Genomic DNA, 24,739 nt, shown 5'->3' with positions numbered 1-24,739 from the left:
ACTCATGGGCCCTGCTCCTGGTCCTCCACTGGAGCTAGTGGCTCCATACCAGCTCCATTCCTGGCTGCAAAGGGCAGCGGGATGCTCCACGCAGCCAGCCAGGCTGCCCTGGGCCCCCTAGGGCCGTCCAGCTCCGGCCCAGCCTAGCCCCCAGCTGTGGGTGGGCAGCTCCTCTCTCTGGGTCCCAGAGCTGGCAGCTAACATAGGGCTGTGGGCAGAGGAGCCTGGCCAGAGGGATTGGGGGAGATTGGCAGGGCCTGGAAGGAGGTTGGCACCCAAGCTGGGCTACAGCCATGGTGCAGAGCACCCAAGGGGTATCACAGATGTCACCCAGGGCTGTAGCCAGAAGGGGCCAGCCCAGTGGCCACATACCAGGGCAGCGATGGGAGCAGCGGGCGCTCAGGATGCTTGAACACCCATGAGGCGGTGGATGCCCCCTGCTGCAGGTTGGCAGGCTCAGGGGCTCCAACCCCATCTCCAGCATCTCCAGGCAGAGGCCTGGCTCCATGAGGTTTAACGCTGCTAGGGGCTTGGCCACGAGGAGGGAAAGGCAGCTCTATCCCCAGCAGACCCAGCCCTGTGACTGTCAGGAAAATGAAAGTGAAAGGCCGGGAATGGGAGCGGGGAGGAGAGCTGCTGCTAAGGGCTGGAAGTGGGCTGCATTCCCTGAGCTCCCCAACCCCTGGGCAGCAGCCTCAGACGGCTCTGCTAGACAGGTCCCTATGCCACGCCCCATGCCATGCAGGAAGCCCACCTGCCACACAGGGACGGATGGGAGCAAAGACTGCCTTAGTGGCTGAGGGAACGGAGCTAGGGAACCCCGGAGTCCAGGAACCAGGCCAATCCCCTCCTAGCCCCTAAGGCTAGCTTGGCAGCACCCTCATCCCAGCACCTTGCTGCAGCCTGATGGAGCTATGGGCACAGCGCTGCCTGCTGTGGGGCAGCAAAGACCAACCCACCCCTGCAGAAGTTGGGCACATGGCACAAGAAGCTGCTGGCATGAAGGTCACTGGAGCAGGCAGTAACCTCCCTCAGACCAGCTGGTACCCTGCTGCCCAGGGACAGGCAGGGCACACCTGCTGGGTCCGGTGGGGCTGTGCACCATGCAGCAGGAAGGGGGCTCCTCTAGACACCTGCCCGGCATGGGACGGGGTCTGCCACACACCCCACTGCACATCACCTCCCGGGTGCCGCAGGGCACAGAGCTAGCCAGAGCACAGCACAGCAGCAAGGCCCTGGGGGCACCAGGGCAGGGGTCCTGCAGAGTGATGCCAGTAGGAGGAGGGGGCAGACGCCAGGAGCCCACACATATGGGGGCAGAAACATCCCCACCCCTTGCCTGGGTCTTGTCCTCAGGGGAGAGGGCAAGCAAGGGCCAGGCACAACCAGGCCATGCTCAGCCCCTCTAGGGCCCGGGGCAGAATCTGCCTCCCAGCCCTCTGCTCCAGCCACCGGACACCGCTTCCAGCCCAGAACCAGCCCTGAGGTGGGGATAACACGGCTGCTGGGGTTCATGCCCAGAAGAAGAGGCTGGCAAACCTGCCTGGCCCAGCGGGGTGCGGGGGCAGCACTTACCCAGCCAGCCGGTGCCCACACAAGCGCCAGAGAAGCAGCACAAGGAGGAGAGCAGGAAACGGCAAGTCGAGAAACAGCTGCCGCCCCTCAGCCTCTTAAAGGCACAGACACGCCTGAGCCACAGGCAGTGGGGTCACCCTCACCAGAGCTCCGCTTGGGGGCAGGCGGGTACGCGGACAGCGGGGATACCGGAGCTCTGCCAGGGCGTAGGTGGGCAGCGGGGACGCCAGAGCGCCGCCAGGGCAGGGGCTGGTGCAGGAGCAGCAGGGACGCTGGATTGTGTAGGTAGGGCATTGTCTGGATACAGCCAGGACTTTCCCCTCAGCAAAGACACATGCCATCCCCTCCCCACCCTGTCCGAATGCCAGGCCCAGGACCTGGCGCAATGCGCTAGAGGCTGTGTACAGCTGAAGGGGAAGTCTGGTACCCGCAACGGGGGCACCCATGGACTGTGTCCAGGCAGAGGGGACCACCTGGCATCATGCAGCTCCCACTGTCCCTCCCCCACTGTAATATCTGGTGCTGATGGTGCCAGTGTGTGGGTGTGATGCTTCTCAGAGCACCCAGGGCTGTCAGCACCTTATAGCCAGCACTAGAGAGTCTTGCCTGCACCAGTCGGGTGGCAGCTTCCCAACCCCACCAGCCTGTCAGCCACTCACTCCTCCAGGCCGTGCCAGCGCTGCCTGTGCCCTGCAGGTCAACAATGGACCCCCAAGTGCCTTGAACATGATCCCCACCGAAATCACAGACCCTCTGGTCCCAGAGGAGCAGCTGCCTCAGTTTACCAGCTGTCTTTAGCCCAGCAGTCTGGTGCCCTCCAGGACGGAGTGCAGTTATAGTGAGACAGGAGATTGCGTTAACAAAGGCCAGAGACTCCCTGAGATGTGGAGTGGGGCGACCGATGGAAACCACTGGTTACACACCCCACAGTGCCCCGAAGGCAGCCCAGGGCTGCCCGGTATTAGCTTCTCTCTCAGATCAGGGTCAGGGTCAGGGCCAGTGCCAAGGGGCCCCTGGCAGCACTGTGCCCCAGACCCCTCCCCTACCGTACCACCCAGTCCCATGGCAGCACAGGGCCCCAGACTCCTTGTGACATTATTAATATAACCTGTGACCATATGGATCATTGTTGCAATCACTGTTATATATTTGCAGCAAATATTGTATAAAGGCTGTTGTGTAAGGTGTCTATGGAAAGGTTATGATTTGCTAATTATGATATCTGTGTTTGTGTATCAGTTTGGTAGTTGAAGCTATAAATATTGGCTATGTACTTGTATCTCATAGAATATCAGGGTTAGAAGGGACCTAAGGAGGTCATCTAGTCCAACCCCCTGCTCAAAGCAGGACCAATCCCCAATTTTTGCCCCAGATCCCTAAATGGCCCCCTCAAGGATGGAACTCACAACCCTGGGTTTAGCAGGCCAATGCTCAAACCACTGAGCTATCCCTCCCCCAAATGTGTTTTGATTCTGAAGTAGCCTTAGTAAAGCATTTGATCAGCTTCTTGAGAGATCCGATGAAGTGAGCTGTCGCTCACGAAAGCTTATGCTCAAATAAATTTGTTAGTCTCTAAGGTGTCACAAGTACTCCTTTTCTTTTTGCAAATACAGACTAACACTATTCTGAAGCCTGTCTTGAGAGAAGAATGCGCAAATTAAGTGCCCAATCAAGAAACACTTAACTGATAATGGATCTTGGAAGACTCCAATCCACATAAGAAGTCTTCCTGGGGACATTCAAGATAGCATGTAAGCAATGGCTGCCACCTGAAAAGAACTAAGTCATGCATGGATATGTGGCTTACCCATGTGACTCCAGGTTCCATCTTGCTGCAGTGATCTTCCACAGGGCAGAGGATATAAAAGGCCCTGAAAACTCCTCCACCTTGTCTTCAGTCCTGCTTCTTGCTTCTGGAGGGACTTTGCTACAAACTGAAGTTTTGAACAAAGGTCTGAATGACCCATCCCAGCTGTGGACGTACTCCAGAGACTTGATTTGAGCCCGCAGTTTATTTCACCACTGCTACAAGCCTGAACCAAGAACTTTGCCATTACTGTATGTAATTGATTCCATTTAACCAATTCTAGCTCTCATCTATATCTTTTTCCTTTTATGAATAAACCTTTTGATTTTAGATTCTAAAGGATTGGTAACAGTGTAATTTGTGGGTAAGATCTGATTTATATATTGACTTGGATCTGGGGCTTGGTCCTTTGGGATTGAGAGAACCCTTTTTCTTGTACTGTGGTATTGGTTTTCATAACCATTCATCCCCATAATGAGTGGCTCTGGTGGTGATACTGGGAAACTGGAGTGCCTAAGGAAATTGCTTGTGTGACTTGTGGTTAGCCAGTGGGGTAAAACCAAAGTCTTCTCTGTTGGGCTGGTTTGGTGTGCTTAAATACGCCCCTCTGGCCGACACCCTGAGAGTGAAGGGCTACGAGGTGCAGCTGGACGCCCTGATCGTCGGAGCCCTGGGCGCTTGGGACCCCTGCAACGAGCGTGTGCTGCGGACCTGTGGGATCGGTAAACGCTACGCACGGCTCATGCGGCGCCTCATGGTCTCAGACACCATCCGATGGTCCAGGGACATCTACATCGAGCACATCACCGGCCACCGACAGTACCAGGAGGAGTGAGCCGGTACGACCTTGTGCACACACTGTGGGAAAGAGACTGAGAGGCCTTCCCCACCGGACCATATGAACTGGAAACGTAATCCCACTGAACATTAAACCCCACCAATGAGGGTAGACCCATCCCCACCCCCATATTCACTCACTGTACCCAGCATACTGAACATAGCCGTTGTGTGGATAACTTACCCCATATCTCGATGTCTGTACTCTGACCGGTTAAACTTTCCCCCCAGTCGGGGAGATTGCAGATTATTATGTGATCCTTGTTCCACCAGCTCCTAAATCGCATTTTGTACCCCTTGATAATCTGTACCTTATCCCCTGACAACCAGAAACTTCTATGCTTGAACTCTGTACCGTTGCTTATTTCAACATTATCTTAATAAAAGGAACTCCAACCTTGGGCTGTGACTGCCTTGCTCTAAGCAATTTGTCCTGAATTGGCACTCTGTTGGGTCCCGCCAGAACCAGCATCATTACGCTCTTCCCCTCCCGCCCACTCCCATAGCAGCACCGGGCCCTGGATTCCTCTCAGCCCCTCAGCAGAGGGTCCTATGTGACCCACGACTCCTCCACCATCCACCCACATGGCAGTGTCAGATCACCAGCCTCCAGCGCGTGCTTTCATATGGCTGACAGAGGTCGTGCCAGGAACACAGGGTGAGGGCAGCAAACACCAGGGCAGGCCTGTAGAGCTCAGTGACCCTTTGCCACAAGCACCAGTGGGCTCTGGGCACGGGGGGAGGCCCCCATGGAGCTGTGGGGGTGATGGTACAGTCCAGGGGTGTGGTCAGTGTGGAGGTGGAGCCAGACTGTAGAGGGGAGGGAGGAGCGGGGTCAGAGCAGAAAGCAGGGGGTAGGGCTGGGCCGGGCTGTGAGGGGAGAGGAAGGGTCAATGGGGGTGGGGCAGAACCGGGCTGTGGGAGGAGGGGCACGGGCAGGGCCAGTGCCGGGGGGGGGGGGGGGGGGGGGGGGGGGGGGGGGGGCAACCTATGAGAGGAGGGGTGGGAGTCAGTGGGCACGGGGCAGGTTGGAGGAAGAGGTGGGGGACCAGTGCAGGTGGGGTCCGAGCTGTGGGAGGAGGGGTCGGGCCAGTGGGCAGGGGCAGGCTGGGCTGTGAGAGCAGGGGCAGGGTAGGCTGTAAAGGGAGGGGAGGCTCAGTGGGGGGGGGGGGGGGGCAACAGGGCTGTTCTTAGGATTTATGGGGCCCTCTGCATAGGGTTACCAGATACCAAATGTGAAAAAACAGGACAGGGGTGGGGGGTAATAGGCCCCTATATAAGAAAAAGTCCCCCAAAATGGGACTGTCCCTTTAAAAATGGACGTCTGGTCAGCCTACCTATGCAGTATTATTAAACTGGTGCCCCTATGGCAGCCCAGGCTCGCAGCCCGCAGGGGGAGGGACGAGGCAGCAAAGGATACAGAGAAGCCCTGCCCACCTCACTGGGGCAGAGAGTCAGAGTTCCCCGCAGAGACACCCCCCCTCCCCGTACCCTCTCCCTCACACAGAATGTGCGGCGCAGGCGCATTTGGCTCTGTGAATATTGCCCCTGCCTAAGGACACTGCAGCCCAAGCTGGGTGTGCGGGAGCCAACCCGCTCTTACCTACTGTCATGGGCAGTGTGTGAAGCTGCCACTTGGGGAGGCTAGCTCCCCAGCTCACCTCTTCTGCGTGTGGCCCCACCCATACTCCACTCCTGCTCCACCCCAGGCCTTGCCCGCTCCCCACTGTCTCCCTCCTCTCTTCCCTCCCCCTCCCTGCTCACCCCCTTCCAACCAAATCCCTGAACACAAATGAAGCAAATGACATTTGAAAAAAACACTTTTCTGCAATTTCTTTCTAAAGAAAATGAAGCATATTTTCCACCGCATGCCCGATGGGGAAGACTGGACATGCAGAAGGCACCTAATTAAAAGCACTAAATTTGGGAATAAAAAATGTCAGTCACAGGTTTTTTGATATGCCCTTGTTGCCGTCACCCAGTGCCGAGAGGCAAAACAACAGCAGGGGTTGGTTCGCTACCCAGTGTGCTTCACCCAATAATCACAACGGGGTGGAGAAGCAGAAAAGTTTATTTGAAGCTTCAAAAAGGTACAGGGAGAATAGAATCTCAAATCCTGCACACAGAGCAAGAAGTTACACAGGCTTTTATACATCCTTTCTTCAGCATACTTATCCAATAGCAAGCTGCCCTAAGTATCCATATAGCCAGCCAATCCAGTTACCAGCTAGTTCCCTTGTTCTCTGTATCATTTGTTAAAGTATACATAAAGCTGCTTTATTCAGCATTTTTCTTCCATATCTGCCCTGTTTGGCCTTGTTTAGTTTCAGGCAGTCTGACTCTGCAACATATTGTTGCAGATCCTCAGCATAACTGCTGTGAGCGCCTCCAGGCGGGGGGGCCAAGGATACTTGGGCCTAGTACGCAGAGCTACTGCGAGTGCCTCCAGGCGGGGGGGGGGCAAGGACACTTGGGCCTAGTGCGAGGGGGCTTCATCGACACTCGTGGTCTTCCATCCCCTCGAGTTACCTAGTGGCCATGCCCGGGTATCCCCAACACCCTGAAGTTTGTCAGAGATTTATTTGCAAAAATTTTGTAGCAAGGGCAAGTCAACTGTCTTGCTAAATACAACATTAAATATTATGGAATACATGATGCAGCTCTTCTGTTTTATATTTTCTTAATCAGTATTTATAAGCTAATTTTATATTTTAAATGTACTCTTAAGCCTTCATAAAGTAATCATTCCAGATTACTACATATTTAACTCACTGAAACAGACATTATTTTAAATTAATCAATCACAGAGGTTTAATGTGTTCATAACAATGTTCATTGCTTTTAGAAAAAGGGAACACTAATTTACGTTGTGCGATCTTCATAACAATAGACATGTTTATGAAATTTCACCAACTTTAAAAATATGTTTCCAAAGATTTTAGCCATAACAAAGGATTTTATATCTATCTTGGTACTGATTTTGCTGGAAGGTTCTCTTAAAACTAGTTCATCAGATAGTCAGAAGTAAAGAAGGGAAACTTTGCCCAGTTATCTCAGGGATGGGCAAACTTTTTGGCCCTCGGGTCACATTGGATACAGAAATTGTATGGAGGGCTGGGTAGGAAAAGCTGGGGGAGGCTATGCCTCCCCAGACAGTGAGGCGTGGCCTGGCCCCCACTCCCTATCCAGCACCCTGGAATCCCCACCCCCATCCAACACCGCCCCTCCCCCCCCCGACTAGGCCCCTGGACTCCCGCATCCTATCCAACCTCTGCTGCTCCCCACCCCGACCACCCCTCTATCCAACCCTCCCTGCTCTCCCCGCCCCATGTTACCTGTGAGGTGGGGGAAAAGGGGGGCTCAGTCCTTTCCCTGTGTGTTTTCCCTGCTCGGTTGGCTGCTCTCCCTGGCAGGCAGGCAGAGCTCGCTCACTGTCTGGCCTTGGCTGCTGGGGACAGGGGCCAAGCATGCTGGGGTGGAGGGGGGCCCTGGCTTGCTCTGCCCCTGTCCCCGGCAGCAGGGTCCAGGCCCCTTGACTGCCCCACTGCTTCTCGCCTCCCACCCCTGCAACTCCCCCTACTCCCTGACCGCAACGCCCTGGAGCCCCAGGTCTGGCAGCAATATAGCCCTGCCACCCAGACGGAGCTGCAGCCACGCTGCTCAGGCGCTGGGGGAACTGTGACTGCAAGGGAGGGGAGCAAAAGGGGAGGGGCCAGGGGTTAGCCTCCGTCCCGCTCACCACACTGCCCAAGGAATTGGGCTGGCTCCTCCGCAAGCCTGTCCTGACCCCGCTCCCTGCAGGAGCTCAGGGGCCAGAGGGAAGGGTCCTGCGGGCCAGATGCGGCCCGGCAGGTCGTTGTTTGCCCCCCTCTGAGCTGTCTGGAAGGAAAGGGGTGTTTGTCCCTTTAAGTGAGCCGTAGGTCATGAAAGCTTATGCTCAAATAAATTGGTTAGTCTCTAAGGTGCCACAAGTACTCCTTTTCTTTTTGCGAATACAGACTAACACGGCTGCTACTCTGAAACCTGTCCCTTTAAGGGCTCTTTTCAAGGGACAGGGGAGTGGGGAGTGGAAGGGAGAAAGGGATGGACAAAAAGGACAGGAAGACTTTGGAAGCAAGTTGTTTTTTACTATAGTAATTAAAATGTGTATTTTAGATAAGGGTGGTCTTTTGAAGGATTTATTTTAAAAACTATATGTCTGAAGAGCCAAGCATTTAAAGCTAAAGATGATTTTGCATCTAAAAATCTGTGATTTTATAATCTTCACCAACAAAATATTTTTAAAGCAAATTTTAAACTAAGGTCCTGTAGACTAACATGTTCTGAGTAAATATTACAGTAATGAACAACTGTTTTTGTTAGTAAATTCAGAAACTGACAGTATATACCTGGGGGTTGGCAAATGCCTGTTAAATGGCTTAATTACCCCTTGAATGGCTTTTTAACAGTTTCAGTGTTGTGCTAATAGGTCTGCAGCAACCAGCTGCAGCAACCAGCTGTGGGAGCCTCCAGGAAGGGTCAGAACAGTGACAGGAAGAGGTGAAAGGATGGATACTAAGACCCAGTGGTGCCCCAAATTTTCAGGTGCCTTACGCAGCCCCGTATTCCTAAGGATGGCCCTGGGGATCAGGGCCAGGCTGTTGGAGGAGTGGCAGGGCCAGTGTTGGGGGGCCGGCTGGGCTGTGGGAGACGGGTGGGTCCAGTGCTGGGCACAGACTATGAGTGGGGAATGACAGGCGGGGCCCGTGAGCTAGGGGCAGGGCTGTGGGGAGGCCAAACTGTGAGGGGAGGGGCCAGTGCGGTGGAGGGTGAGTTGTGGGACGAGGTGCAAGGTCGCTGCAGATGGGGGCCAGGTTATGAGAGGAGGGGCGGAACCACACTCTGGAGCGGGGGAACGCGGCCTGTGTGGGAAGGGGAGGGGATCAGGCAGGCAGGCAGGCGGTCGGGCTGCTGGAGGAGGAGCCGGGCTGCAGCGTCACCGCTCACTGTCTCAGGTTCACGGGGTGCTCCCCTTCAAGAGAGGAGGGAAGCGATACTACTGCTCTCGGCGCCTGCGCAGTGCAGTGCTCTTTCGGCGCCTGCGCAAGGTGATGGCTGCACCGTGGCTGAGCTGGGAGGCGCCGGGCCGGGCGCTGCGGGGCCTCGCCTGGCTGGGGCAGGAGTTCGCGGACGACTGGGCGGCTCAGGACCTGCGGGCCGCGCTCTTCCAGCTGCTGTTGCTCTGGCTGGGCCTCAGCCTGCTGGGCATCCACCTAGCCTGGCGGCTCCACGGGGCCCGCGTCAGCCGCCTCTGCTGCCGCCCAGGTACGGGCCGAACCGAGTCCCCGAGAACCTCCCCCGGGCTGGTCTGTACTGCTGCCCGGGTACGGGCCCCCTTCTCCCGGGATGAACCGAGTTCCCGGCCTGAGCCCCGAACCCGCCCCGGGCTAGGCTGTGCTGCCGCCCAGGTGCCGACCAAACCGGGCTGAATCAACCCCCCTGGCCGGGGCAAACCGAACACCTGGGCTGGGCTGCCAGACAGGTACCGACCCGAAACCCCTGGGCCGAGCTCTGCTGCTGCCCTGGTACCGAACCGGACCCCTGGGCTGCGCCGCCGAACAGGTACCGACCTGAACCAAACCCTTGGCTGGACACCGAACCCTGGGCCAAGCTGCCGTCCAGGTGCTGACCCGAACTGACTCCCCCGCTGGGCCGGGCTGCTGGCCAAGTATCAACCGAACTGAACCTCCTGCTGCAGGCAGGGCTGACGCTCAGGTACTGACTGAGCTGTGCTATAGGGAATGTGGTGGGACCCGGCCCCCAGTAAGGGGCCAGCTCCAAATGCGGGAGTCCTGGAGGATGGCCCGTTGCCCAAAGTGCCGTGCCCCTGGCGCTCCTGCCTTACCTGGGCAGTCCCAAGTACTGTCTCTGGCACCCAGATCCCAGCAGCATACCTGGGCAGAGCAGCCTAGGCACCTTGTGCCAGGCCCTGCCCCAGCAGCTGCCCGCCCCACAGGTTGAGTGGGCCTGGCTCCAGCTGTCAGGGAGAACTGGGGCTCCAAACGATGTAAGGCATAGGGCAGGGGGTTGCTGCTGGGCCTGGCCCTGGGAGACCGGCTGTGGGTGAATTATAGCACTCCTCTCAGGCTCTCCTGAGCTTGTTTGGGCAGGTAGCCTGTTCCGATTGGCTTCCCGACCTCTCCCAGTGGCCTGTTGTGCACAGGTTTGTCCCATAGCACCACCGCTTCAGAGCCATTCTTTGTGGAATCTGGGCAGGGGACACTGCGCCCATGTCTGTGTGCCTTGCCCTGGTGCCCATAGGGCTGAGTGACCCTGGAGAGCGGGTGAGACTGCCAGGGGCAGGGAACGGTGCTCTTCTTCACACTATCTCACCTACAGGCTGGAGGGGGGCAGTGAGGACTAGGGCACACACCCCTGCATGTCCCTGGCTGCTTGTGGGCCCCCGCCCGCGCAGAGGAGAATCCAGGAGCGCTGCACCATTGTCCAGGCAGCACGGAAGGGGCTGGCTTGTGTCCAGCAGCTCCCTGATACGAAGGGGGGGAAACCAGGTGCTGGCCTGGCTGTGGCATGTGGAGCAGCTGCTAGGCATTGTCTGAGTATCCTTCAGCAAAGTGCCTGTTGCCTGCCCCCTGCTGAGCCCTGTCTGGCCCCGCCCTGACTGCTCCTTTGCCTTGTTTCCAGGCAGAGGCAGCCAGAACGGAGGGACCCCCGCTGGTGCCTCATATTTCCCCACCTGGTGAGTGCTTCCCGCTGCTCAGTCCTGTGTGCTCAGCAGGGGGCTTACAGGCATGGAGCCTGGCCCTGCCCCACCTCACCAGTTCATAAGGCTCCTTCTCCAAGGGCAGCTCAGGCCTCAGAAACAGCTGGTCCTGGCCCATGCACTGCCAGAATGCGGGGCTCTGAGATGAGCGGAAGCCCAGCTCTGGCAGCTGCTTCCCTGCCAGCAGGGGGAGCCTTGCCATGCCTGCCCTGGGTGGGGGTCACCCCAGTGGTGGCTCTCGTGCCCAGGCACTGCAGTGGGATGTATGGGTTGGCATGCCCTACTGGCAGTGCCCATCCCCACAGAATCTGTGTGCATATGTGGAGTCTGCCAGAGGACTCCACCCATCCTTTCCCACTCTGACCCTGGGCTGCCCACTGCTCTCCAGTCCTCTGAGCTGCAGGAGCCGAGCCTCAGGTGTCTGGGGCTTGCCCCAAAGCTCTGTCTATGGCGCCTGCTCTCTTCTCACCCTCCTGTAGGGACAGCTCAAGCAATGAGGCCATGAAGATGCACCGAGAATGAGGCATGGACGGATACGCTGGTGGGCAGGGGCGTACCTGGGACAGCTCCACCCATGGACCCAGTGCTGCCAGCCAGAGAAACTGGCTTTGCACCTTCGCTCCATTGGAGACCGCAGCCATGTCACCTGTGGCCTAGCCCCTGGCTAGCAGGGAGCTGTGCAGCCAGCTGGCCTGTGCCCATCCCAGCTGAACTCTGCATAGCCTCTCAGGCAGGGCAAGCTGTGATATCACCCCTGTGGTCACTTCTGGGGGCATCTGCACTGCCCCAAGCACATCAGCCCTTCCCCCCACCTGCCCCAAACAAAACAGACCCCTGCAGTGACCACAGGCCTGTGTCCCTGGTGTACATGGGGGTGGTGGTGTATAGTCTGTGCCTCAGTGGTCCTCGTGCCCAGCTTAAATCCTCCCTGAGCACATGCCCCTGAGCCCTGCTCCAAGCCCCTTCCCCCAACTCTTGTCCACTGCTGCCCCCACCACTGATGAGCCGAAAGCCTTCTCATGCCCCAGCCCCTTCCAGGGAAAATTGCCCCAATCCCCCCTTTCCTGCTGCCAAGTCCCCTCCTTTGCCCTCAGGGACTGTGTGCCTCATACACCTGTACCACTTCCTGCCCCAGCGGCCACGGTGGGAGGTCCTACTCCCTGCTGCTAGAACTCCTTTGCTCCCTGCGACCCAGGCCCCTGAGGCAACTGCAGCTGCTCCTCAGAGGGGCAGGATTCTGCTCCTGGGCACAGGGGATCTGCGGGCCAGGATGGCAGTGCCTGTCGCCGTCCCACGGGTTACATGGCGTGGGAGCAGAGAGCTGAGCTGCCCACCTCCCTGGGGTTTGATGGTGTGGGGGGCCTTGGGGCAGCACCTGGCTGCTCTTGCCCTGTTCAGTGTCTCATAGCAGTGTTGGAGTGATAGCCCACTGGCACCTGGGCAGCAACACTACCAGCTTCCACACAACACCCCCCATGCCATCTGCCTGGGCCAGGTGAGGCCTTCCTAGGCCAGTGCCCTCTGCCAAGGTGCCAGCCCTTGGGATCAGAGCGGGAACAGCATGCCCATGGCAAACCCAGCCTAGGGGCCAGGGTGCCTCTCAGGGCAGTAGGAATAGCTGGCCCCAGGTACTTTCAGCCCCACCTGCAGTGAGCAAGGGTCTCTCCAAGCTCAGGAGGGGGCAGGGCTCAGAGGCAGCACCTGGCTAATGGCCTGGCAGGCACATGGTGGCACAACTGGGTTTGGAGCCTGGTACCTGTATCCCAGGCTAGGCTCTTAGCCCCAGGGCCACCTGCTGTCCCTCTGCACCCTGCCAGGCCCTGGCTAAGGGTGCTGGCCTGGCTCCTGTGGCCTTGCTGGTACCTGCTTGCTGGATTAAATCCCTCTGCTGTGATCATGCTGCCATTCCATTACTCGGGGGGACTGCGTCCATCCTGGCTCTCTGTGATCCTGTCCCTGGAGGAGGGGACCCCTGCTCCTCAGGGAGATGCTGTCCTAGCTGGCGGATGCTGTTGCTCTTCAGGCATTTGGAGCAACTGCCTTGAACCACTTGCCCTCTTCCAGCAAGGGATGGGGGCTCCCTGGTCTCACCCCCTGCTGGGGCCAAGGGCAGGAGCATGAAGCAGACGCATGCCATGCTGGGGGGAGGGGTTGGGGGGGCATAACCCCCATGGCTGCTTTTGAAAAGGCCTGTGTTTGGGCCCTGCTGGCACAGGGCTGGCCTTAGGCACCCTAGTTTACCCACAGCCCCAGTGTGCCCAGTCTCTTTCCCCCTTTCTCATGGGGGCGAGGTGTGCTGGCCCCTCCACCTGCAAGGCCAGGTGGCATGTACCACCCCAGTGCAAGGGCTAACTCTCCAGGGGGCCAAGCGGTTCTCCCCAGCTCTGCCACTGCCCCTGGCAGGCCCCATTGGGGATTATGGGCTCCAGGCCAGTGAGGGACCCAGAATACTCAGAAGCCACGTGTGAGCAGTGGCGGCTGAAGGCTGTTCTCCAGCCTGTGCCCTCTGGGTGCTGCACACCGCCAGCCTAGCATGGGTAAAGACGAGTGGCAGAGCAGGAATGGAGTCAGGGGGTCTTTAATGGAGAATCACAGCCCAATTACAGAGAAAGAGGACGCCCAGGCAGCAGAGGGGCTCTCACCTTGCCAGCCCATTGCCCGTCAGCATTTGGCATACAAGCGGCAGGCCAGAGCATGTCTGGACAAAGGTCACAGCTGAGAGGCTGCCCCCCCCTCAGACGACCAACAGACTGGCCTGGTTTGACATCGGCCTCAGATGGGGCTGGAAGCCACATGCCCTTGGCATTGGCTGGGCAGCGCATGGCTGGACATTGGCTCTGTGCCCCTGGCGAGGCCCAGCCTTGCTTGGACAGGTGGCACTGTAGGGCCAGGCTGTCCTCTGGGGAGTCCTGATTGGGGATGTGGCCTTTCATGTAGGGCAGAGAGGTGCATGCTGATTGGTTGGGGTGGGTGGGAGGCGTGGCTTGCCAGCAGTGCCTCACTTGAGCATGTGGTAGCGGGTGGGCACAAAGGGCATCTTGGTGACCAGGGCAGGGCAGCTCTTCTTCCGCACCTCCACGGCCAGCACCGTGCCCACCCGGCTCTGCTCACCTTCCACATAGCCCATGGCCACGTTCTTCTTCAAGCAGGGAGAGGGGCAGCCACTGGTCACTTCGCCTGGGCACAGGAAGCACAAGTGGTAGGTTAGTGTGGGAACAGCCATGCCAGCCCCCCACCACTGCCAGCAGACCCCACACATACAGCTGTACCATCCTCCTTGATGTGGGGCCCAGCTTGTGAGCTTTGCAGGTCGGAGCCTGTCACACAGGGAGACGGACATGCCAAGCGTGCCAGGGTCAGGGTCCTGCCCCCTGGGCTGCAGCACAGTGAGGGGAAGGGAGGCCCATGCAAGTGGACTAATGAAGGGCTAGCCAGGCCCAAGCACCCCCACAAGGGCCGCATTCCTGCCTGCCCCACCTACCGATGGGCCTGCCCTCCAGGCTCAGGATGGGCATGTGTGGACGGATGGGAGGGCCCGTGGAAATCAGCCCCACGCGCTTGCGCTTCACCTTCCCTTTGATCTGGGGAACAATGACCGTGGCACCGGGGAAATCCATGGCCACCCGGCGCCGCTTCCCTGCAGACAGCAAGACAGGCCAAGTTAGGAGGTTGGGCACCCTCACCCACACCACCAGCACTCCAAACCCTGTCCCACCCCCATCCACTGGCCCTCTAGGTGTCTGGCCGGCCCCCCATGCCCTGGCAGTCTGGGGGCCCGGCCAAGCCCCCCATGCACCAAGTGCCCCACAACCTATTCCCCCCCAACCACAAGGGCTCTCACTGTCCCTGTGTCTCCATTCCCCAAGGCAGCTAGCACCCTTGTACCAGCCTCCAGTCCCCATACCAGGCTCACCAACCCCCCAAGGTGCTCCTCACAGCTGTTAAGGTGCCCAGGCCCTGCCATGCCTGCCCTGCTCCTTGCCCCTTCCTACCCAGGGTCCACACCAGAGCCGCCTCCACAGGTGTGGTCGTCTCGTCAATGTCGTTGCCATAGAGACAGAGCCCCGCCTCCAGGCGCAGGCTGTCCCTGGCCGCCAGCCCTGCCAGCTGCACTTGTGGGTCCCTGAGCAGCAGCTCCACCAGCTCCACCACGCGCCCCGCGGGCACCGAGATCTGAGCCAAGCAATGGCAGGCATGGTAAGTTCCAGCTTCCTCCCACCAGGCAGTGCCTGAGCCAGCACCATGCCACCCACGGGACACCTCGCCTCCTCCCTGCCCCACCAGGGCCGCTTCTGCTTTGGTACCTCCGCCCTCCCCTCCCCTGGGCCCGGCAGCACGGTACCTCGACGCCATCCTCTCCGGTGTAGCCGCAGCGTGTCACCCTACAGCCTGGCACGCCAAACACGACCATCGCCACACTACTCATGAAGGGCAGCTTGGCCAGGTCATCCGACACGCCTGTCTGCAGCACCCGCACTGCCGAGGGACCTGGGCACAGAGAGCACAGGAGGAGCTCAGTGTGAGCCTCAGCATCCCGGGGATAGCACCCACCCTGGCAGGGCACGAAGGACTTGGGGCAGAGCCGGCAGGGGAAGTTTCAGTATGTCTGAGACACAACAAATGGGCATTTCCTGCTAGCCCCCCGCTGCTCTCTCAACGCTGCCCCACACAGCCATTCTGCCAGGGCCTGCCTGCCTGGCAGGCTGCCACGCACTGGGCCCCAGAGCTGCCCGACCCCCACCAGGCAGGTTTTGTTCCAAGTTTCACCAGTCCTGTAAGAGATTGAGTGAGTCAGCATTTCTAACCCACCCCCACCTCTGGGACAGCTCTGCCCAGGAATGATGGGCCTTGACCCTCGCCTGGCAACCCCCAGTACCAGGGCAGTGGTGCCTGTGTTTGCCAACTCCCCCCTGCACTGGTGGGGGATGGGGGGGGAGCACAGCAAGGCCGAGGGGTCTGTGCCATCAGATTCTCTCCAAGGGCATGGGAATGGGGCAGGATGTCCTGTAGAGTCCCACCTTGGCTTGGCCAGCCTGGCAGTAGAGCCAGCACCATCAGCTCCGGGCCTGGCAGGAACTCCGAACCAGGGTGACCCCAATGGGGAAGGGGCTGTCAGTGCAGGGCCCTGATGCAGGGATATGCTGACAGCCCAGGGTGGGCAGCCTGTTACCTTGCAGAGCCAGCAGCGCGTTCTCAGAGACCTCCAGGTGCACATCGCCGCCTGCAGCCCGCAGCTCTTCTGCTCGGCCCTGGAACGGAGACAAGCACAGGTGAGAACAGGGCACGCAGAGCAGGGACAGAGCCCAGCTCCTGAAGGCCAGGTCAGCAGCCAGACCCTGGACCAGCATCGGACCTGCCTCCAGCCCTGCACGGGGGATGGATTCTTCCGCCTCTGCCATTCAGGGAGCCCCCTGGCAGCCAGGGCTGCAGCTCCATGGGGAAGGGCACCAGCAGGGCAGCACCAGCACAGCAGGGAGAGAGCAGGCGCCCAGCAATGATCCCATTCTCAGGGTCACTGCAGGGTCCAGGCAGGGGGTGCCCAGCCGCACACATACCTGCATCAGGACCCAGTCCTTGTCCCTGCAGCCTGCGTTGGACACCACATAGAGGTGCTGCTCCGAGGTGCTGGTCACGATCAGGTCGTCGAGGATGCCTCCCTCCTCGTTAGTGAAGAGAGACAGGGTGCCCTGCGAGCGAGGCCATGCTGAGCTTGAGCAGCCACAAGTCACAGAGCAGACCCGTCCCTGCCCGCCCCCCACCTTTGAAACTCCAGGCAAGGCCACAGATCACCAGCATGCCATGCAGTGTCTCCTAATGGCCCTTCAGTGAAAGATCCCTGCAAGCCCAGCCCTGGGCTCCCCCCATGTGCTGGTGCCCCTCACTCCCGACCACACCCCTGCGAGCCCAGCCCTGGGCTTCCCCCAGCTTTGCTGGTGCCCCTCACTCCTGACTGCAGCCCCCTGGTAGCCCAGCCTCGGGTCTCTCTCTTAACTGAACAGAGGATGGGGTTGGTTTCATGATGGATTTGTGCTATGGGACCCCCCCCCCCGCCAGCTCTCTGACCCCATGGCCAGAGCAGGTGAGGTGGCCACGTCTCCTGTGATGAATGGGCAATTTTCTGCGCTTGTTATGAACCATCTGACTCGGGACCTACCCATGTGGCGTCACTACCCCAGAGGGGAGAAGCGATTTGCTCCCTGGGACATGGAAGGTGTTGGAGTCACAGAGTCACCAGGGCTGCCCGGGCCCAGATCAACATATTGGCTCCTAGGTGAGCTCCTTGCCCCACTCAGCAGAGAGCTGAGTGCCCCACCGGGCATATGGCAGGAGCTGCCAGGCTGCTGCTGCACACAGAGCAGGGGCAGAGGGGGTCTAGGGCTAGGGCTCCCCACAACGGTAGCTCTGCCCATGCCCAGGCTGCCCTAAGACCCACTGCTGTTTTCTCCAGGGCACTACAAAGACTCCTGGCCATGGGGATGGGGGAGGGCATCTCACACCCACCGTACCTGGTCCGGCTTCAGCTCTGCGATGTCCCCAACCACCAGGCTCTCCATGAACTTCACCCGGTCCCGGCCAAACACCTTGGTCTGGGAAGGAGACATTGCTGAGGGTCTTGTCTCCGCTGGCTGGCCAGGCAGCTGGCTTGGGCTGCAGGGCCGTTTCATTGCCGTGTAGATGTTCTGGCTCCAGCTGTAGCCCAGCTTTGGGGCCCTCCCACCTCGCAGGATCCTAGATCCTGGCTCCAGTCTAAAGCTGGACTTCTACACGGCAATTTAACAGCCCCTCGTGCCAGTCCCATGACCCGCATCAGATGGCATGGGCCAGCTGTGGGCATCTCCAGCATGGGCACAGCTTGAGCCCAGCTTACCAGCCCTGCCCCATAGCCATTAAGACATGCCCAGCCCCCATCGCAGAGAGCCCCGTGACGGCTCTGCTCCCCCACCCCCATCGCAGAGAGCCCCCTGCTGGCCTCACCCCCCAACTCCATCGCAGAAAGCTGTGCACCGGCCCAGGCCCCCACCCCCCTCAGGAAGAGCCTCGTACCAGCCGTGCCCTCTCCACCCCCATCGCAGGGAGCCCTCCACTGGCCCTGTCCCCTCCGCCCCCATCGCACGGAGCCCTGCACCAGCCCTTCCCCCACATAGCAGGGTGCCCCGTGCCAGCCCTGAATCCTCCACTCCTATTGCAGAGAGCCCTGCACCAGCCCAGCCCCCCGTGCCAACCCTGCCCCCTCCATCGTAGGGAGCCCCACGCCGGCCCTGTCCCCTCCACCCCCATTGCAGGGAGCCCCACGCCGGCCCTTCCCACTCATCACAGTGAGCCCTGCACTGGCCCAACCCCCCGCATCTCAGAGAGCCAGGCTTGCCCCCTCCACCTCCATCACAGGGAGCCCAGCGGCGGCCCAGCCCCTCGCATTGCAGAGAGTCCCCCCCACTCCACTCCCCAGCCCCACCGCATTGCAGAGAGCCTGGCGTCGACCCTGGCCCTCCCCCATCAGAAAGAGCTCCATGCCGGCCCTGCCTACCCCCTCTCCGGCATCACAGAGAGCCCCATGCCAGCCCTGCCCCCCTCTCCTCCGCCATTGCAGAGAGCCCTGTGCCAGTCCAGCCGTTGCAGAGAGCCCTTCGCCGGTCCAGCCCCGCCCCCACCATTGCAGAGAGTCCTGCCCTGCCCCTGCTGGCATGGCTGGGTACTTGTGTATTAAGATATTTTTAAGGTGCCCAATGCAAGCGGGGGAGGGCGAGTGAGCTAGGACTCCTGGGTTCCATTCTCTGCTTTGCCCTAATTTGCTGTGCAGCCTGGCTGAGTCCCTGCCCTCTGTCAGGAGGGCCACAGCTCTAGTCACACCCCTAAGATCTGACTCTGGGCAGTGCTGGCTGGCCCTGCCTGGGCCTCAGTTTCCTCATCTCAGTTTCCTCATCAGTTTCCTCATTCTTCAGGCTCGTCTACAAGGTGAGCGGATGCACAGCGAATGGGGTGTACAGCTTCCTGGCCTGCATGCGGCCAGGCTGTGAGCACAGGGGACCCTTGGCGGGGAGCGGCTGGGGCGGGCGATGCTACCTGCAGCATGTGGGAGACGTCAAAGAGGGAACAGTGCCGGCGTGTGTGCAGGTGGGACTCCAGGTGGCTCAGTGCATACTGCACGGGCATGCTCCAGCCAGCGAAGTTCACCATCCTGCCGCCCTGCTGCTGGTGGAAGGCGTGGAGGGGCGTCTGCTTCAGGCTGTCCTGCAGGGCGAGAGGGGGCCGGATCAGGTCGGCCCTGGCACTAGAACCCCCCAGCAAGAGGGGCTGGGCTTGGCACCTGGCACAGAGCCACATGTCCAGGACACAGCATGGCTCCCTGCCAGGAAGGGTCGATGGGCACTGCCCCAGGGCAATGTTCCTGTCACGGGGCAGATTACCACCTGAGGACCGCACTGGCAGTCAGAGCTCGGGCACCCTCCTGTGAGACAGGGCTGAACCTGCAGCTGACCCCCAGTAATGCCCCTGTGGGCAGGATGGAGAGAGGATGGCACAGACCAGCTGGTACCTCAGCCACACTTGCGAAGCGGCAGCCCCTCCCTGAACAGCTTGGGGTTAGCTCGCAGGGTCTCCCTGCGCTGCCCCCAGGCTGGGAGCATGCCCAGGCTGTAGGCTCTGTCCCCCCACCACCCCCGCTGCTCTTCCCTGCCCAATGCCAGCCTCAGTTTGCAGGGCTGTGCCCCAGACCAAGGGATGCCAGCTGGCACCATGGTGGGGCACTGGCAGCCCTGCCCCACTGTAACCGCAGTGCCAGGCATGTCTGGGACCAGGGATGCAGGCTCCAGGGGAGATCACCTCGGTCTTGCTGGGGAACCCCCAGGCTTCCCCCTTTAGTCTCAGTGCATGGCTACAGCCCGGTCAGTGCGAGCCCCTCCCCCCGGACCTGCTCCAGATGGGGAAGGTCTGGGGGGCACTCTGCTCCCGGCTCTGGGCTCCCATTCCAGAAGTTTTAGCAGCACGTGTCTATGCCAGCTGAGGCCTCAGGCTGCAGCGCTGGCCCCAGACACTCATCTTGAGGCACAGGAGGGGCTCCCCAAGAGGCCCCAGAATGGAGAGGAGCCCCCAGGCTGGCTGCCAGGGCCCCGGCTCAGAACCAGGCTGCATTTCTGAGCCCATGTGGGTTTTCCAAGAAGCCCAAGAAGGGGAACCTGCCCCAGTGCCAGAGCCAGAGACTGGACTAATGGGAACGTTCAGCCGCCAGGTTTCTGGCTCCTCCCACCCCTCCCTGTAGTGCTGTACCCCAGACTGTAGGGGCCAGGACCCCCAGGATTCGGCCATGCTCCCCAGGCTGGCACAGAACAGGCAGCAGGGGACACAGCACCCCCTGCCACCCCCACCGTGGCCATGCCCAGCAAGAGAGAGATGGCTTTGAGGGGGAGCTGCAGTGCCAGCCTGGCAGCACCGTGCTGCAGCAGCATCCCCTTCCCTACATGCCAAGAGCTGCCAACACCCAGCACAAAGCTGGACTCCCCTTTATGGCCGCGTCGGCTCCCCGGGGCGTGACGGACACAGCCCCCGCAACCCACCGAGAAAGCCAGAACCCCAGGCTGGGGTCCTCCCTGGTGGATGGAGGGGAGCGGGGCATCCTTGCCCGGGGGGGACACGATGAGGGCTGTATTTACTGATGGCAGAGCCCAGGGCTGTGTGCACTGATCAAGGGGAGCTCCTGCCCTTTGCCCAGCACGTGCCCTTCATTATCGGTAATTGGCATATCCAAGGTCACTGCGGGGGAGGTGTCCTGCTGCCCTATCTCTTGCTTCGCTCCCCCCTCCACCAGGTCTCTCTGGCCCCTGCTCTTTGCCAGTCTCCGACCCCTACCTTGCCTGCAGAGAGATCAGTAGGAAGAGTCCACATTCATCATTAGGGTTCAGAGTTGGCACCAACACAGGCTCATCCCAATCCCCGGGGCAGGCTCTCTGCACACTCAGGCAGCCACCACCAAAGCAGGGGCACAGAGGTGCAGAGGGCAGCTGGAGGGGCAAAAGGAGAGCAGCTGGGAGGTGTAGTCTGAGGGGACGGGGCATTCGGGAGTATGGGGGGGGCACACCAGTCAGGGGGAACAGGGGGTACAAAGAACAGTCAGGAGACATATGGGAGGCGGACACAGGGGGCATAGTCCTGAAGGCTAGTGGGGGCAGTAGGGGGACACTGGGAAGGCCAGTTGGAGGCACACATAGGAGGGGGCAGTTGGGTGGGGCCGTGTAGGGGGTAGGTTAGGGAGGGGGCAAGGGGATTCTCTACAGCAGCCCCAGCTACAAATTAAATTTGTTTTTATCCCAAAGCCAGGATGTAGGGAGGAAGTGCAAAGTCAGGGGCCTGGAGCGGGTGTTCACCAGCAGTCAGGGGGGTGGCAGTTGGGGGGGGGTTGTGTATTGGGGTGGTGGGGGGTGGTAGTGGGCAGTGGGGGGTCAGGGGTGGGATCTGGGGGGCAGCAGAGGAGCAGGGGGAGCTTCGGGGGAAATTAGGGGGTTGGAGTTTGGGGGTGTTGGGTATCGGAGCCAGGGAGTAGGGGTTGGGAATCAGGGGAAGGGGTGGGGAATTGGGGGTGGGTGTCAGGGAGTACCAGGGCAGCAGGGGGGTCGGAGTTGGGAGTGGTGGGAGGGTCGGGGCAGAAGTTGGGGGCTGTGGAGGGGCAGTCAGGGGGTGTCAGGTATCAGGGGCAGCAGGTATTGGGGGGCAGCATGGGGTCTGGCTTGGGAGTGGGGGGGAGGATTCAGGGGTGGGGGCTGGGACTCAGGGGGCAGGAATTGGGGGTGGGAATCAGGGAGTATCAGGGGGTGGAGGTGGAAATTGGGGGCCATGGAAGAGCAATCAGGGGGTGTCGGGTATCGGGGGCATGGGGGGCAAGGGGAGGGTCGGGGCGGAAGTTGGTGGCGGTGGAAGAGGCAGTCGGGAGTTGCGGCAGTGGGGACCGGAGCCCGGGACAGTCCCTGCGCAGGACACAGGCCGGACTATGGGGGTCGCACCCGGACGCCGGGGTCCCCCCGCCCCCGCTCACCGGCCCGGAGCTGCAGCAGCGCCGCCGCCCGCCCGCCCCGGGCTCCAGGCCCCGGGGCCCGACCCGCAGCGCAGTCCGGCCGCCCGCCCGCAGCATCCCGCAGCCTCTGATCCCAGGCCTGCCCCTGGCACTGCAGGTTGGGAAATGGGGCCGCCGGGGGAAGAGGGGTTTAACGCCGGGGGAGGGGATAACTGGGGGGAGCTGCGGGGGGAGGGGTTTAATGCGTGGGGGGAGCTGCGAGAAAGGGGATTAGCAGCGGGGGGAGGGGTTTAACGCACCGAGGGAACTGCGGGGGGAGGGAATTAACTTGGGGGAGGAGATTAATGCGGGAGAGGAGAGCTGCGGGGGGAAGGGTTTAACGCGGTGTGGGGAGGAGCAGCGGGGGGGGGGACACCTGCCTCATATGATCTTTGTGCCACCCGGGCCCCTCAGGGGGGTGGGGCGCTTTGAGTGCTTTGCTCCCGGCACCCCCCACCCCCAGCTGGGGCACCAGGGAGAGCCCAGCCTGCATGGGACCTGGGGGCTCCTGGTGTGGCAAGGGTGTGTGGGCCCTGGGCCCACCTCCCCCATTCTACCCCGGGCCCCCAGCCAGACACATGTGGGTCTGTCTGAACTCCGGGACTGCTAGGTGCCCCAATCCCAGTAGAGGCCCCGGTGCTGCTCACACAGGTGTGAACTGCAGGGTGCCATTGGGCTGCATACTGGGATGTGCCCATTGCAGGGACAGCCCCTGCCATGCCCATGGCAGCGTGGCTGCGGCGCCTGCCCAGCTCCCCAGGATTTCGGACTGTGGAGCATGGCTCCAAGTGTAGGGTGTTCACAGCCTGGGGCTCCGATCCCCTGTGGCAGCATCCCTGGGCCATATGTCCACCTGTGCACACACCTCATCTTTGGGGGGCCAGCCTTTGGCTTGTCATGGAGCCCCAGGAGCGTCACTACAACCCACCCTTGGAGGGTCCCCTCAGTGTGCCAGAGCCCAGGGCAGGACACCTCTGAGGCTGAGCCCCTGGCTAGGCTTGCCTGCTTCATCCAGTCTCTCTGCCCAGTGAGTCCTGTTTAGGCCTGGTCTACATTGCAAAGCAAGGTCTGGGCGAGTCCACGTGTGCATGTGTCTATGCTCGCACCTTTCTCCCGCCGCCCAGGACAGCAACGCTGTAACACCACTGCAAGTGAGCCATTACAGGACTTGTGACCCTACCAGTTCTCCTGCACCCATCCCACAGTGCCCCTGTCCCCATGACAGCACCAGTCCTGGTTCTGACCTGCACTGCCCAGAGGGCACAGAAACTGGAATGCAGTTTCCCAGCATGCAGCCCAATGGCACCCTGCAGTTCACACCTTCCCTCACCTTTTAACTTCCTGCGTGGTTCTGAAATGCCTTTTACTGATTGCCCATCTTGCTGAGCACAGCTGGCAGCTCTCCCTCATTGTGTGCACCTGCCCAACCACCCAGGCCAGCTCCATGCACCAAGAACTGCTTAGACATGCTCCTGCCTGGAGCTACTGGAGTTCCTGGGCCGGCAGGGAGAAGAGGCTTTGCAGGCCCAGCTACGGACCATCGCGGTGCACATTGCAGAGGGGCTGCAGGAGAAGGGGCATGCAGTGCTGTGCAAAGGAGGGCAACTAGATATTTGGTAGTGCCTCACAGACCTGCTGCTTGTACGAGGTGCATGCCCACCCGCACCCCGCAGACCACTGTGGACACCTTGGAGGAGACCCCAGTTGTGAACAGCGAGGCAGGAGAGGAGGAGGAGGAGGAGGAGGGAGATGTGGCAGTGGGCCAGGCACTGATTGAAACTCCGCAAAATTTAGCCAGTCTTGCCAGGCTTGCATGGATGAGGCTGCTGATCACGGGAATGGGAGCGGGGGGAAGTATCTACATACATTTGTGATTAAATGGGATTTTTTAAAATGTTTTGTATGAATAATGTGTGTGCCTCAGTTTCCCCTATGTGTTGCACAAGTATCTAGGTGGTGGGACAAGGGTGTGTGATCTGTGATCAAGCAGAGGCCGCTAGAGCAATGGCTCTCAGTCAGGGGTACAACTACCCTTGGGGGTACTCAGAGGTCTTCCACGGGGTACATCAACTCATCTAGATATTTGTCTAGTTTTACCACAGGCTACATAAAAAACTAGCGAAATCAGTACAAACTAAAATTTCATACAGACAAAATGAGAACATCAGCAGTGTTCTAGTAATAAGGTGGCTGTTGACACTTTGGTATTTTTATGTCTGATTTTATAAGCAAGTGGTTTCTAAGTGAGGTGAAACCTGGGGTACGCAAGACAAATCAGACTCCTGAAAGGGGGACAACAGTCTGGAAAGGTTGAGAGCCACTGGACTAGCGGGCAGGTGTGACTGCTGACTGGCTGCCTTGGCACAGACAATGGCCGACACTCTGGCAACTGATCCTCTGCGGGAGCCAGCCAGAGGTGTTGGAGAACAAAGCGAGAGGTGGAGGCCAGGGGACCGGTTTGCTCGGAAAAGAATCAAAGGCTGACGAGGGGGCACTGGGTGTGACTGAGTGGAGGCTGCTGGAAGCGAGTCAGTCTCCTGGTTTGGGACTTTGGGGTGGGGATCCCCCAATATGGACTTTGCTGTAACTTCCTGCTTTCGGTGGTAACAAGCTCTGTTCTACACTGTGTTCCACACAACTAATAAACCTTCTGTTTTACACATGCTGCGAATCACCGCTGACTGTGGAGTGGGGTGCATGGCCCCTCTGGGGGCAGGGT

General features: G+C 60.0%; 3 protein-coding genes across 6 annotated transcripts in view; 1 reads left to right on the top strand and 2 right to left on the bottom strand.

Annotated features, from left to right (window-relative positions):
• The window catches only part of UBA7 (ubiquitin like modifier activating enzyme 7), a 42,076-nt gene extending 40,399 nt beyond the window's left edge, over window positions 1-1,677 (bottom strand). Inside the window, 1 exon segment of the mRNA XM_043551114.1 lies at window positions 1,576-1,677. The gene's annotated coding sequence lies outside the window, so the exon portion shown is untranslated.
• Window positions 1,678-9,042: 7,365 nt separating this feature from the next.
• On the top strand, window positions 9,043-12,873 carry TCTA (T cell leukemia translocation altered). Of its 2 annotated transcripts, XM_007068290.4 has the most exons (3): window positions 9,043-9,523; window positions 10,901-10,955; window positions 11,459-12,873. In XM_007068290.4, exons 1-3 carry the CDS (start codon window positions 9,076-9,078, stop codon window positions 11,499-11,501), a joined length of 546 nt encoding a protein of 181 aa, XP_007068352.4. In that variant the 5' UTR covers window positions 9,043-9,075; the 3' UTR covers window positions 11,502-12,873. The 2 variants fall into 2 exon arrangements, with proteins under 2 accessions (XP_007068352.4, XP_043407048.1); XM_043551113.1 differs by lacking the exon at window positions 10,901-10,955 and having other exon boundaries at window positions 9,052-9,523.
• Window positions 12,874-13,541: 668 nt separating this feature from the next.
• Window positions 13,542-22,213, bottom strand: AMT (aminomethyltransferase). Of its 3 annotated transcripts, XM_037905416.2 has the most exons (10): window positions 22,003-22,146; window positions 20,823-20,974; window positions 19,041-19,208; window positions 17,486-17,566; window positions 16,535-16,666; window positions 16,150-16,228; window positions 15,322-15,467; window positions 14,972-15,152; window positions 14,461-14,616; window positions 13,542-14,156 (listed from the first exon to the last, which is right to left on the bottom strand). In XM_037905416.2, the coding sequence occupies exons 2-10, from the start codon at window positions 20,856-20,858 to the stop codon at window positions 13,978-13,980; spliced, it is 1,158 nt and encodes a 385-aa protein (XP_037761344.1). In that variant the 5' UTR covers window positions 20,859-20,974; window positions 22,003-22,146; the 3' UTR covers window positions 13,542-13,977. The 3 variants fall into 3 exon arrangements, with proteins under 3 accessions (XP_037761344.1, XP_037761342.1, XP_037761345.1); XM_037905414.2 differs by lacking the exon at window positions 20,823-20,974 and having other exon boundaries at window positions 22,003-22,211; XM_037905417.2 differs by lacking the exons at window positions 16,535-16,666; window positions 20,823-20,974 and having other exon boundaries at window positions 22,003-22,213.
• Window positions 22,214-24,739: the final 2,526 nt, after the last annotated feature.

Source organism: Chelonia mydas, chromosome 7, assembly GCF_015237465.2.
Source record: "Chelonia mydas isolate rCheMyd1 chromosome 7, rCheMyd1.pri.v2, whole genome shotgun sequence".
NCBI classification, from domain to species: Eukaryota; Metazoa; Chordata; order Testudines; family Cheloniidae; genus Chelonia; species Chelonia mydas.
Note: the sequence above shows the minus strand (reverse complement) of the source record. Positions and strands in the feature narration are given on the sequence as shown.